General features: G+C 47.7%; 1 protein-coding gene across 5 annotated transcripts in view; it reads left to right on the forward strand.

The window, feature by feature from the left end:
* The window catches only part of CEP112 (centrosomal protein 112), a 257461-nt gene that overhangs the window by 57813 nt on the left and 185119 nt on the right, over positions 1-14529 (forward strand). For all 5 annotated transcript variants that reach the window (XM_064150629.1, XM_064150624.1, XM_064150626.1 and 2 more), the window contains exons 10-17: positions 123-222; positions 1412-1530; positions 5799-5942; positions 8531-8685; positions 9014-9143; positions 10145-10237; positions 11535-11594; positions 13978-14057. In XM_064150629.1, coding sequence (XP_064006699.1) covers positions 123-222; positions 1412-1530; positions 5799-5942; positions 8531-8685; positions 9014-9143; positions 10145-10237; positions 11535-11594; positions 13978-14057 — 881 coding nt within the window. The remainder of the gene's footprint in view (positions 1-122; positions 223-1411; positions 1531-5798; positions 5943-8530; positions 8686-9013; positions 9144-10144; positions 10238-11534; positions 11595-13977; positions 14058-14529) is intronic.

Here is a 14529-nt window from a genome sequence, read left to right on the forward strand (position 1 = left end):
CTGTGAGAATTGCCTAGAGTTAACCACTTAGGTCTTGAAGGCAGCTGCTTTGACAGAGCTCAGTGAATATTAATCTTGGGGGTTTTGAACATTTGTTTAAATGTTGTGAACTTTCCCTGCAGATTTTGGATAGGAAGAATGATGAAATAGAGGTATTGAAGTCTCTTCACAAAGCCAAACTAAATGAAGCTGAGGAGATGAACAGAAAACTGGAGAAAAAAGGTGATTTTTTTGTCTTTGTGGTTGTCTGCACAGTGCTATCCCATTGCATCCTTGTGGCTGTGAGCTTACATCTTCCTTCTAGGTGCAGATGTTCCTTTTCTCCTCCTTTTGCAAGTCTTGACCTAGTTTTGCTGTTAGATTTTGGAGGTTTCTGCTTGTCTTTGCTGTCCAATTTCCAACCCAATTTTCTTTTTTCCCCAAGAGATTGTATTTAATACACATTTTATGAACATCACAAACAACAACCACAGAAAGAAGTTTCTTTGATGATAGCAAAGTATTTTGACCCTTTCCTTCAAACTTTTTGGACTCTCTGTCTCGAGGTTAATTTCTTTTTACATTCAGTACATTTTATCAAACCACAATGTATTATTTATTTAGGACTACTGTGGCAAGAGATTTCAAACAGTAGTAGTCTTGAGTGTGTCAAAAAGGACAAAACTTGGCCTGAGTGTGGCTTGTCAGCAGATTTTGAATGTTCATTTCTCTTAGAATTCCTTGGAGTCCATTTACACTATGGACTAAAACCACAATGTAAACTAATAGACAACTTTGGTAACTTACAGACAAAAAAAGGAGAGAGTTCCATGCATATTGTTTCCTGCTCCTGGCAAAGTAAATTGTCCAGCACATGAAATGCTGCTTCTGTTGGTGGGTACTGGTTGTGCTCAGCTGTAACAGGTTGTGTTTGAGTCACCTACAGTCTTGGCAGACAGTGGAAACCATCAGTCACCTTTCAGAAGTGATTAGGAACCTGCTTTGTTTCCCACTACCTTTATCAGAGTGGGAACTCTTGGTGCAGTCGTCTACACTTTAAGCTGGGAGCTTAATTTCTTTCTGTATCATAGGCATTCAACCTTCATAGGAACCTTTCTCCTAAGGATGCACAGAAAATCAGGTGTATTGTTTAGACTGCAGAAGGTTATTGGTGTGTGTACTGACAGTACAGTGAGGAGAACTCACCCTGAAACCATTTGTAGAGCAGAGAAGAGAGAAGACCTTGGAATGTTCTGTGACACACAGCCTAAGCGCTGACTTTCCAAGAAGCACATGCACGAAGAGAGCCAAAACTCATCAGCAGGCCAGGGCAGTTGGAAAACTCATTTAGCCTGATTGCATCTGCTGCCAACACTGAAAAACATCCCAAAGAGATCTCTTAAAAGCTTGGCTTTTTCCCCATTTTTGACAGTCCAGACCCTGGTTCGTGAGTCACAAGTCGTCAGAGAAGCGAAAGAGAAGCAGATTCTGGAGCTGAAGAAAATGTGTGAGCAAAGCAATGAGTCTTTGAACAATGAGTGGGAGAAAAGGGTAAGGAACAGTCCTTGCTTTCTTTGAAGGACTCCTGCAGTGTCTACCTGGGATAAAGCATTTTGTCACTTAACAAAAAGAAGAAATACAGGGACTAGCTTACTTGTAGTGAGGGCTGCAGCAGCTCTGCTATGAGGACAGGCTACAAGAGTTGGGGCTCTGCAACCTGCAGAAGAGAAGACTTTGGGGAGACCTTGGAGTGGCCTTCCAGTATCTGAAGGGGGCTACAGGAAGGCTGGGGAGGGACTATTGAGAAGGTCTTGTAATGACAGCACAAGGGGGAATTGGTTTAAAGTGGCAGAGGGGAGATTGAAACTGCATGTTACGAAAGGGCTCTTTGCAGTGAGGGTGGTGAGACACTGGCACAGGTTGCCCAGGGAGGTCGTGGAGCACAGAAGCACCCAATGTGATCTTTGATCACATTGGGTGCTTCTGTGCTCCACGACCTCCCTGGAGGTGTTCAAGACCAGGCTGGATGTGATCTTTGATCACATTCAGTGCTTCTGTGCTCCACAACCTCCCTGGAGGTGTTCAGGACCTGGCTGGATGTGATCTTTGATCATATTGGGTGCTTCTGTGCTCCACAACCTCCCTGAAGGTGTTCAGGACCAGGCTGGATGTGACCTTTGATCACATTGGGTGCTTCTGTGCTCCACAACCTCCCTGAAGGTGTTCAGGACCTGGCTGGATGTGATCTTTGATCACATTGGGTGCTTCTGTGCTCCACAACCTCCCTGAAGGTGTTCAGGACCAGACTGGATGTGATCTTTGATCACATTGGGTGCTTCTGTGCTCCACAACCTCCCTGAAGGTGTTCAGGACCAGGCTGGATGTGATCTTTGATCACATTGGGTGCTTCTGTGCTCCACAACCTCCCTGGAGGTGTTCAGGACCAGTTGGATGTGATCTTTGATCACATTGGGTGCTTCTGTGCTCCACGACCTCCCTGGAGGTGTTCAGGACCTGGCTGGATGTGATCTTTGATCACATTGGGTGCTTCTGTGCTCCACGACCTCCCTGGAGGTGTTCAGGACCTGGATGGATGTGATCTTTGATCACATTGGGTGCTTCTGTGCTCTACAACCTCCCTGGAGGTGTTCAGGACCAAGTTGGCTGAGGCCTTGAGCAACCTGTTCTAGTGGGAGCTGTCCCTGCCTATGGCATGAGGTTGGACTTGGCTGATCTTTAAGGTCCCTTCCAACCTAACCCATTCTCTGATTCTATATTTTCTTGTGCAGATTTGATTATGTTTTTTTCAGTAGCAATCCCACAAGACTCTTCTATTTTGCTGATGCTTGCACACCCACACCCACCCAGCTGGCCACACTGTTCCTGGGGTTTTATCTAGCCCTCTTGGCAAGGCACTGGATGTATTAGGGAAATGTTTATTTCTGCTTGACCTGACATGGAATTTTAATCTCTGTAAACCTGCTACTACCTGCTGCCACGGTGATTCCTTTGAACTCCTGTTTTTGTGTTGGGTCATGAATACTTCAATGCTTTCCTTATTTATTGTTAGACTCAAGACAGCAGCAAAGCAGAGAGAAAAGCCTGTTTATTGCAAGACAGTTTCACCCTGGGCCAGATTATTGTCAGTATTTATCTTGCTTACCCCACACAGCAGAGGAAGAGGTCACTAAAAGGGCAAACTCACCTCCCTTCATAGATGTATGCTGTTTAATTTTATTTGCAGCCCTGCATGTGAGAGGGATGTTGGTTTTAATTCTTCCTTTGTAAGAGATAAAGCATAAATCTTGTCCTTGAGGCTTCACTGCTAGGAGGTGGGGTTTTTCTTTTGTTTTGGTGTAGAGAAGAGTTGTTTTGATCCCAAGGTCATCCCATTTTTTGCAGTTACCTGACAAGTAATGTTCCAACAGCTCTAATTAGCATCACTGCTGGCAGCGTGCAAACAAAAAGGCAATTCCAAATGCTAATGTTAATTGTAACTTAATGAAAGGACAGAAGTGAAATGGGAGCCTGTGTCTGTGGAAGAACACAGGTCACAGAATCATAGAATGAACCAGGTTGGAAGAGACCTCCAAGCTCATCCAGTCCAACCTAGCACCCAGCCCTATCCAGTCAACCAGACCATGGCACTAAGTGCTTCAGCCAGGCTTTGCTTCAACACCTCCAGGCACAGTGACTCCACCACCTCCCTGGGCAGCCCATTCCAATGCCAATCACTCTCTCTGACAACAACTTCCTAACAACATCCAGCCTAGACCTGCCCTGGTACAACTTGAGACTGTGTCCCCTTGTTCTGTTGCTGGTTGCCTGGCAGCAGAGACCAACCCCACCTGGCTACAGCCTCCCTTCAGGTAGTTGCAGACAGCAATGAGCTCTGCCCTGAGCCTCCTTTTCTGCAAGCTGCACACCTCCAGCTCCCTCAGCCTCTCCTCACAGGGCTGTGCTCCAGGCCCCTCCCCAGCCTTGCTGCCCTTCTCTCAACACCTTCCAGCACCTCAACATCTCTCTTGAATTGAGGAGCCCAGAACTGGACACAGCACTCAAGCTGTGGCCTGAGCAGTGCTGAGCACAGGGGCACAAGAATCTCCCTTGTCCTGCTGCCCACACTGCTCCTGAGCCAGCCCAGGATGCCATTGGCTCTGCTGCCCACCTGGGCACACTGCTGCCTCCTCTGCAGCTCCTCTCCACCAGTACCCCCAGCTCCCTCTCTGCCTGGCTACTCTCAGCCACTCTGTCCCCAGCCTGTAGTGCTGCTTGGGGTTGTTGTGGCCAAAGTGTAGCACCCTGCCCTTGGCCTTGAGCAGCTGGGTCTGGTTGCCAGTTACCATGTTCCCAGTGAAGTTGGTCCTGTTGAAGCTGCTGTCCCTGCAGGCCTTTACAGACAGTCCCTCCGCGGCCTTCCTGCAGGCCCCTTCAGCACCGGCAGGCTGCGGTCACCTCCGTCTGGAGCCTTCTCTTTCTCAGGCTGAACAACCTCAGCTCCCTCAGCCTGTCCTCACAGGAGAGGTGTTCCAGCTTCCTGGAATGGCTTCTAGATGAGCACTTCATATATAGAGCTGTTTGCTGAGACAATCTCATTCTCTTGGAGAGGGCCCAGGTGTGGCCTGCGGTGTTGTTTGTTCTGATGGTGCACTGCAGGGGCAGGACACTGCCAGCCAGAGCCTGGGCTGCCGCAGGAGTGTGGCCAGCAGGGCCAGGGAGGGGATTCTCCCTCTCTACTGTGTCCTGCTGAGATCCCACCTCAAGTACTGCATCCAGTTCTGGAGCCCCTGGGACAAGAGGGCTGTGGAGATGCTGGAGTGTGTCCAGAGCAGGGCCAGGAGGATGCTCAGAGGGCTGCAGCAGCTCTGCTGTGAGCACAGACTGAAAGAGTTGGGGCTGTGCAGGCTGCAGAAGAGGAGGCTCCCAGGTGACCTTCTTGTGGCCTTCCAGCATCTGAAGTGGGCTCCAAAAAAGCTGGGGAGGGACTTTTGAAGCTGTCAGGGAGTGCCAGGACTGGGGGAATAGAGCACTGTGTTCAGTTCTGGGCCCCCCAGTTTAGGAGGGACATTGAGATGCTTGAGCGTGTCCAGAGAAGGGCGACGAGGCTGGGGAGAGGCCTTGAGCACAGCCCTACGAGGAGAGGCTGAGGGAGCTGGGATTGGTTAGCCTGGAGAAGAGGAGGCTCAGGGCAGACCTTATTGCTGTCTACAACTACCTGAGGGGTGGTTGTGGCCAGGAGGAGGTTGCTCTCTTCTCTCAGGTGGCCAGCACCAGAATGAGAGGACACAGCCTCAGGCTGTGCCAGGGGAGATTTAGGCTGGAGGTGAGGAGAAAGTTCTTCACTGAGAGAGTCATTGGCCACTGGAATGGGCTGCCCGGGGAGGTGGTGGAGTCGCCGTCCCTGGAGCTGTTCAAGGCAGGACTGGACGTGGCACTTGGTGCCATGGTCTGGCCTTGAGCTCTGTGGTAAAGGGTTGGACTTGATGATCTATGAGGTCTCTTCCAACCTTAGTGATACTGTGATACTGTGAAAGCTGGAGGTGGGGAGAGTCAGGCTGGAGGTGAGGAGGAAGTTGTTGAGCAGGAGAGTGGTGAGAGGCTGGAATGGGTTGCCCAGGGAGGTGGTTGAGGCCCCATGGCTGGAGGTGTTTGAGGCCAGGCTGGCTGAGGCTGTGTGCAGCCTGCTCTAGGGTAGGGTGTCCCTGGGCACGGCAGGAGGGTTGGAACTGGCTGCTCCTTGTGGTCACTTCCCTGATTCTCTGATTCTGAAGGCTCTTTTTCTGTGCCACTGATGGTTTGCTAACGTTTTTGTGACGTAGCTTCACAATGCTGTGGCAGAGATGGAGAAGGAGAAGTTTACTATTCGGAAGAAGCACACAGAAGATATGCAGGAGCTGCTGGAGGACACCAACGCTCGTCTGAACAAGATGGAGGCAGATTATTTGGAACAGAAAAAGTCAACAGTAAGGGGTTTGGGGTTGGGGGGGGGGTTATAAATATGTGACCACAGCCAAGTTGCTCTATTCCAGTTTCCTGTACTTGTGCCAAAATGTGCATAAGTAGTGTTAAGTGGAGACATGGGTGTTGATAGTGCAAGTTTGCTGACAGCACCAAGCTGTGTGGCTGACAGTTGCAGGGTAGGGACCTTGACAGGCTGGAGAGAGGTGGGCACAAGCCAAGCTCATGAAGTTCAACAAGATCAAGTGTAAGGTCCTGCAGCTGGGTGGAGGCAATTCCAAGCACCAATATAGGCTGGGCAGTGAGTGGCTGGAGAGCAGCCCTGAGGAGAGGGACTTGAGGGTGCTGGTGGATGAGAAGCTCAGTATGAGCTGTCAGTGTGCTCTGGCAGCCCACAGAGCAACCTGAGCCTGGGCTGCAGCAAGAGAAGTGTGGGCAGCAGGGCACCATTGCTCTGCAATGGTGAGACCTCACCTGGTGTACTGCATCCAGTTCTGGAGCCACTGCTACAAGAGGGCTATGGATGTGCTTGAAGGCGTCCAGAGAAGGGGCACAAGGATGAGCAGGGGTCTGGAGCACCTCTCTTATGAGAAGAGACTGAGGGAGTTTGGGCTGCTCAATCTGGAGAGGAGAAGGCTCCAAGGTGACTTTATTATGACCTTCTAGTATCTGAAGGGGGCCTACAAGAAAACTGGGGAGGAACTTTTTAGGCTGTCAGGTAGTGATAGGACTGGGGAGAAAGAAGCAAAGCTGGAAATGGGGAGAGTCAGACTGGATGTTAGGAAGAAGTTCTTCAGCATGAGAGTGGTGAGAGCCTGGAGTGGGTTGCCCAGGGAAGTGGTGGAGGCCTCACCTCTGAAGGTGTTTAAGGCCAGGCTGGATGAGGCTCTGGACAGCATAATCTAGTGTGAGGTGTCCCTGCCCATGGCAGGGGGGTTGGAACTAGATGATCCTTGTGGTCCCTTCCAACCCTGACTGATTCTATGCTTCTAATGTGGTGGTTTGATCTGGAGAGAAAAGAGCATCCTGGCAGCCAGTCCAGCCAAGGGTTTTTCCACCAGGGCAGAATTCATCAGAGTGCAGCCCTCCAGTGAATCTTACACAGATATATTTGTACCAAAGGACTGCTTCTTGTGCTCCTCACTGGTTTGGATTCAAGTTAGCAGAGTTTTCCTCTGTCTATATATGTAGACTATAAAAAGGATCTGCATAGTACATCTATTTTCACAGATACCTGTGACTTAGTGCCATGGGTTAGTTAATTAGAAGGGTTAGGTGATAGGTTGGACTCAATGATCTCAGAGGTCTTTTCCAACCTGCTTAATTCTGTGCTTCTATGACTTTTACCTTCCCCACCTCCTCTTCAACTGATCAAATGCTTCTGTTACATTAAAGACCAAATAATGAGGACTTTAAAAGCAATTCTTTTATTATCCTATCTTGCTGCTTTCTTCCCCCCTCCTAGAGTAATGAGAACCATGTAAGCAGGTATGATCTGGATTTTTGTGCCTGCTGTATAAATGATGTAAAAGCAAAAAGAATTAACCAGAAAACATCCTGTACTTTGTATCAGGATGAAGTAGGAAGAAAAACTGAATGAGCGAGAAGACAATGTCAAAGAAAATGTATTCTTTTATTAATGAATGTTGAATGTAAAAATTAGCATTCAGATCATGTCAGAGGCAACAGTAAATACAGAGGGAAATGGACACAGTCTGTCAGCAAGATTGAATTTAAGAACCATCAAAACTAGACAGATCTTGCTGAGCAGCTTCTGATTTAATAATTAAACAAGGTAGAGTTCAAGGCAGGGCTTAAGATGAAAGCCTAGACTGTCACTGGAAATTACTTTTCTTTTTCTCTCTCTTGATTTTTGTTAGTTGTTTTTTTTTCCTCTTGGTGTTTCAGTTTCCTTCTCCAGAGTTTCAGATTGTCAAGAATGCCATTGCTGTTAGCACTGCAAGTGAAATTGGCTGAACAATTTGACTAATACCATGGAACTGATAAGAAGGGTTTTGTGCACTGAACAAGTCTTAACTTCCCTGAGGGGCAAGAGGGGCAGAGAGGAATTAGGATATTTGGCAATATGTTAAATGCAAATCTTTTTGTGGGGGTGGGTGGTGGGTGGGTTCTGTAGAAACAAAGAAACAGCAACCCCCAAACCCCCAAACCGAACAAGCTCTGCTCCCCCACTACATATTGTGCAGTTAGTTTTGAACGGATGGAGAAGGACTTGGGGGTGTTGGTGGATGAAAAGCTGCAAATGAGCTGGCAAAGATCTCTTGAAGCCCAGAAGGCAGCCATGTGCGGGGCTGCATCAAAAGAAGTGTGACCAGCAGGACAAGGGAGGTGATTCTGCCCCTCTGCTCTCCACTCATGAGCCCCTACCTGGAGTACTGCATCCAGTTCTGGTGCCCCACACACAAGGAGGACATGGAACTGTTGGAGAGGATCCAGAGGAGGCCATTGTCATAATTGATGGCAGCTCTTGTTATCTCTAGACCACCAAAGAACCTTGTTGCTTTAGGCTGCTGGGTAACAAGGAGGGTATACCCTAATTAATTCTGGTGTTTTCTCAACAATGACCTTTCAGAATGAGACAGCTAAAAAACTGGAGGCTCACGTCCAGCAGTTGACTGTTGAAGCTGAAAACAGTAATTTGCTACGTCAGAAACTATCTCAGGAAAAGGCTGATGCAGAACAACGTTACCAGGCAGCATGGGCTGAGCTTCAGGAAATGAAAGCCAGGTAATGAAATCACAGTTGCTGGGTGCAGTGTTGAGGAGTATTGAATTTCTGAAAGCTAACTACTTTATTTTTGAGAACTCACTGAGTGATAATTTGCATTAAAATATTGTCATGGAAAAGTCTTCATCGATGTAAAAACGATTTTGGAAGTGACCCAAACGACCACAGTCAGCACTAAGTTATCTTCCCCTGCTTTGTGAGCATTTCCTTCTGTTACAGTGAGCAAGTGGTGCAGGCAGATGTGCACCCTCTGTAGAGCTGATACTGAGCAGGGAAGATGCCACAATGTGAAAGCAATTTCCATATTCTGTTTGCTTACTCCTTGTAGGTACAGCTCACTTCAGAAAGACAAAGACTGTATTATACAGGAATATGAGAAGAACATTCAGCAACTACAAAGTAAATGTGATGTTGATATCAGTTTTATAAAGCAGGAACATGCTCTGTCTGCAGCTAAGGTATGCAACCATGGATAATAGGCAGTAAAATGCTGGTTAGTTTTGAAGTGGTCTCCTCAATACAAATGTAATGTTTATGAGGAAGTCATAGAATAGAATCATAGAATCAGGCAGGTTGGAAGAGACCTCCAAGATCATCCAGTCCAACCTAGCACCCAGCCCTATCCAGTCAACCAGTCCATGGCACTAAGTGCCTCATCCAGGCTTTGCTTCAACACCTCCAGGGACGGCAACTCCACCACCTCCCTGGGCAGCCCATTCCAATGCCAATCACTCTCTGCTAACAACTTCCTCCTAACATCCAGCCTAGACCTGCCCTGGCACAACTTGAGACTGTGTCCTCTTGTTCTGTTGCTGGTTGTCTGGTAGAAGAGACCAACCCCACCTGGCAGCAACCTCCCTTCAGGGAGTTGTAGACAGCAATGAGCTCTGCCCTGAGCCTCCTTTTCTGCAGGCTGCACACCCCCAGCTCCCTCAGCCTCTCCTCACAGGGCTCTGCTCCAGGCCCCTCCCCAGCCTTGCTGCCCTTCTCTGGACACCTTCCAGCACCTCAACATCTCTCTTGAACTGAGGTCCCCAGAGCTGGACACAGCACTCAAGGTGTGGCCTGAGCAGTGCTGAGCACAGGGGCAGAATACAAGGAACTGCTCCGTTCCCTAAGTTGCTCATGTGCCTAAGCTTTTCAAAAAGTAATGATGATTTAAATTCTCCTTCCCAAATCTGACTGAAACATCATCTAAAGTTGACTCTTCTGTGTGTATTAGAAGACTCTGCACTCTTCTGTGTGTAACAGAAGTCAATTCTGCTGTGCCTATGTGTTCACCAGACAGACAGAAGTGACATTAACCTCATACAGGGTTGTTTTTTTTCCCCAAGTTGATAACTTTTCCCCCAATTTCCAGGCTCTTTTGAGACATAAATTTAAAATCCCAAGAGCTGTGTCTGTGTTGCTAAGGAGGACTCCAACACAAAAAAATCTTCTCTCTGTTCAATCCATACAGGCATCTGAAGCAATTGAAGAATTACAGCAGAGTGTATCTCTATTAAAACAACAGTTACAAGATTCAGAACATCAAAGGCAGCAAGACCTGAAGGTGAGGCCCAAAATTTCTTCCTCCAGAGTGAGCAGCTCTTTTTGTGTTGTCCAGTGGCTTGAATGTTTGGCTAGCTGTCCTGAAAGGCACTTCCATCAACCATCCATCTCTGAGGGCATTTTGTTCATAGAAATCTATAAAATGTCACCTTGTGCTTACAGATGGATGTCAAAAGTGTGACCTAAAGAGAAGACTTTGTGGCCAAGAGCAGAATTTTCAGAGGCACAGGAGCATAGGGGATTCCATGTGAACAGGAGGAGGATGTCCCTGCTCACCACAGGGGGGTCGGACTGGATGACCTTTGGAGGTGTCTTCCAGCCCAAACCATTCCATGATTCCATGGATAAAGGGCATAAGCTACCTGTACCTGATTTTGGCATTCTCTGCTAATCTGTGTTTACATATTTAAACTGAGCACCAATGATAGCACCTGGAGTACTGTATCCAGTTCTGGAACCCCAGGAGGGATAGGGACATGCTGGAACATGTCCAGAGCAGGGCCAGGAGGATGCTCAGAGGGCTGCAGCAGCTCTGCTGTGAGCACAGACTGAAAGAGTTGGGGCTGTGCAGGCTGGAGCAGAGGAGGCTCCCAGGTGACCTTCTTGTGGCCTTCCAGGATCTGAAGTGGGCTACAAAAAAGCTGGGGAAGGACTTTTTAGGCTGTGAGGGAGTGACAGGAGTGGGGGGAATGGAGCAAAGCACTAAGTGCCTCATCCAGGCTTTTCTTGAACACATCCAGAGATGGCAACTCCAACACTTCCCTGGGCAGCCCTTTCCAATGCCAATCACTCTCTCTGACAACAACTTCCTCCTAACATCCAGCCTAGACCTCCCCTGGCACAACTGGAGACTGTGTCCCTTTGTTCTACTGCTGGTTGCCTGAGAGAAGAGCCCAACCCCACCTGGCTACAGCCTCCCTTCAGGTAGTTGTAGACAGCAATGAGGTCTGCCCTGAGCCTCCTCTGCTGCAGGCTAAACAACCCCAGCTCCCTCAGCCTCTCTTCACAGGGTTTGTGTTCCAGGCCCCTCACCAGCTTCATTGCCATTCTCTGGGCACCTTCCAGCACCTCAACATCTCTCTTGAATTGAGGGGCCCAGAACTGGACACAGCACTCAAGGTGTGTCCTGACCAGTGTTGAGTACATGGAAGAATAACCTGTTACATGGCTGATATAAAGTGGCTTTTCAGCTTCATTTATTGACTGTTGTACATAATAGCAAATGTGAGTTTGCTTAATGACTGCTGCAGTGCAAGGGCAGTCTGATTTGTTTATTTAAAACACCTTTCCTTTTGCAGGAACAAGAACAGAAGCTTCAACAGGACAAGCTTCACTGGGAACGTGCTTATGAAAAACAGGTAAGGTTTGCAGGAAGAGAAATCACCTCAGCCACGTTCCCTGTGTTGTTAAATGCAGAAGCTTAAGGCTTCATTCTGAAATCTCAAAGAAGTGAAGTTTGGAATCCAAGCATTTCAAGTGGGTTGAAAAAATAATTGAGCAAACTCAAGGAAGATAATTTTAAGTACAACTCTTTCACCTCTGATTCATCATCATAAAGCTGGTGAGGGGCCTGGAACACAAACCCTGTGAGGAGAGGCTGAGGGAGCTGGGGGTGTGCAGCCTGCAGACGAGGAGGCTCAGGGCAGAGCTCATTGCTGTCTACAACTACCTCCAGGGAGGCTGTAGCCAGGTGGGGTTGGGCTCTTCTGCCAGGCAACCATCAACAGAAGAAGGGGACACAGTCTCAAGTTATGTTGGGGGAGGTCTAGGCTGGATGTTAGGAGGAAGTTGTTGTCGGAGAGAGTGATTGGCATTGGAATGGGCTGCCCAGGGAGGTGGTGGAGTCGCTGTGCCTGGAGGTGTTGAAGCCAAGCCTGGCTGGGGCACTCAGTGCCATGGTCTGGTTGACTGGCTAGGGCTGGGTGCTAGGTTGGGCTGGATGATCTTGGAGGTCTCTTCCAACCTGCTTGATTCTGTGATTCTATGATCACCAAATGCTGGAGGCTGACAGAGTGTTGCCAAAGAAGTCCCACTGTAAGCCTGGCCTCTTCTGTTGGTCTCTGATGTGAACTGCTTTTGGAGGGAAGATAATGAATTTGAATAGGTAACTTTACAGCAGTTTGCCTGTTCATAAATTTTGATGTAACTGTGTTTTCAAAATCAAGTCTTTGAGAAAGGAAGAGGGAAAAAAAAAACCCAACATGTGAACATTCTCTGGCTATAAATCCATAAACTAATATAGATGGGCCCATAAAACACTAAAACAAGCTTGCCTTCAGGTAAAGGAATCATGAAGCCTCTGGTACAATCTGTTCTCTTAAGAACCTACCCATTATCTAATAATCTTTATTAGGCTACAGTGGCTATTGCCTGCTAGGATATTTAAACATCAAACAAATAGTAGGTAGTAACCCTAAATGTCACTGTTTGATTAAATGTTCTTATCTGCTGAATCAGGAACCAGTTAGGCTAAATGGTTTTACAAGCAAAGGAAACACCTGCTTTTTATAAATAATCTCCTGCTTGTTTTCCAAACCTTCAGCTGAGTGTAAGAGCAATGACAGATATTCCTCAGAGCCATTTTCCAGCCAGCTGGTAAAGAGATCTAATTTTACCAGCTCTGACAATCCCTTTACTCTCTGACAGCCCAGCAGTTTGGGGGCTCTTTCAAGCCAACCAAGTATTCAGACTCCCCTGAAAACACCTACAAGGCACTGCTAACAGCAGACATGCTCTAAAGCTGTTCTTGTTTTATTGGACTATACTCTTGTGCTTCTCACTATATGCTTATTAAAACATAAGAACACTGTCTACAACTACCTGAAGGGAGGTTGTAGCCAGGTGGGGGTTGGTCTCTTCTGCCAGACAACCAGCAACAGAACAAGGGGACACAGTCTCGAGTTGTGCCAGGGGAAATATAGGCTGGATGTTAGGAGGAAGTTCTTCACATAGGCAGTGATTGGCATTGGAGTGAGCTGCCCAGGGAGGTGGTGGAGTCACTGTCCCTGGAGGTGTTGAAGCAAAGCCTGGCTGAGGCACTTAGTGTCATGGTCTGGTTGACTGGACAAGGCTGGGTGCTAGGTTGGCCTGGATGAGCTTGGAGGTCTCTTCCAACCTGATTGATTCTATGATTCTAAGAGAGATGCTGAGGTACTGAAACATGTCCAGAGAAGGGCAGCAAGGCTGGGGAGGGGCCTGGAACACAAACCCTGTGAGGAGAGGCTGAGGGAGCTGGGGGTGTGCAGCCTGCAGCAGAGGAGGCTCAGGGCAGAGCTCATTGCTGTCTGTAACTACCTGAAGGGAGGCTGTAGCCAGGTGGGGTTGGGCTCTTCTGCCAGACAAGCAGCAACAGAAGAAGGGGACAGAGTCTCAAGTTGTGGCAGGGCAGGTCTGTTTTGGATGTTGTTAGGAAGTTGTTGTCAGAGAGAGTGATTGGCATTGGAATGGGCTGCCCGGGGAGATGGTGGACTTGCCATCCCTGGAAGTGTTGAAGCAAAGCCTGGATGAGGCACTCAGTGCCATGGACTGGTTGATTGGCCAGGGCTGGGTGCTAGGTTGGAATGGCTGAGCTTGGAGGTCTCTTCCAACCTGGTTGATTCTATGACATATTTCTTTATTGAGGTGGCTTAATAGTATGTTACATTGCAAAGGATTGTGGGTTAATAAAGGATTTCTTGTCCTTTCCATCTGGTAAAGAGTAAGACTTTAAAATATACTGATTTTTTTGCCTTCAAATGGTAGGTTCATGACATCCAGAACGACTTTGAAAAGGAAAGAGGAGATGCTCAGAAGAAGATTCGCAAACTGGAGGAGACTTTGAAGTAAGTAAATATTGAAAAGTCTTGAACCATCCTCAAACCTTTAGTCAAGTTTATTGAATACAGTGATGCCTTCCTTCTCATTGGGTTGTCTTCCTGTTGAGAAGGATTCTAGTCAGCCATAGAAATTGTAAAAGCAAAGCAAGACCCAAGCCACCCAAATTTGTTGGTTTCCAAGTGGTAGAAATAAAACAGAATTGAAGTTTACGATGCCACCTGGGCTTGCCCTGTGATTTTTCCTCCTTGATACCAGACGTTTTAGTACAAATATTTATTATTCAAATGTAGCTAAGCCTCATAAAAATGGTCTGCAGCAGACAGAAGACTTCATTAACCAACTTGGAACAGGTTTTTGCTGACCTTCTATGTTAAAAAACGAATCAGGAGGTACCAAGTCTGATGTTCTCTGGGTGGAGGAGTGGTTTGCATAGAGCAGATGCACACAAGACAAGATTGGCTCTTGTGCTGCTTCCAT

This window comes from Pogoniulus pusillus, chromosome 11, assembly GCF_015220805.1.
Source record: "Pogoniulus pusillus isolate bPogPus1 chromosome 11, bPogPus1.pri, whole genome shotgun sequence".
Taxonomy (NCBI): Eukaryota; Metazoa; Chordata; class Aves; order Piciformes; family Lybiidae; genus Pogoniulus; species Pogoniulus pusillus.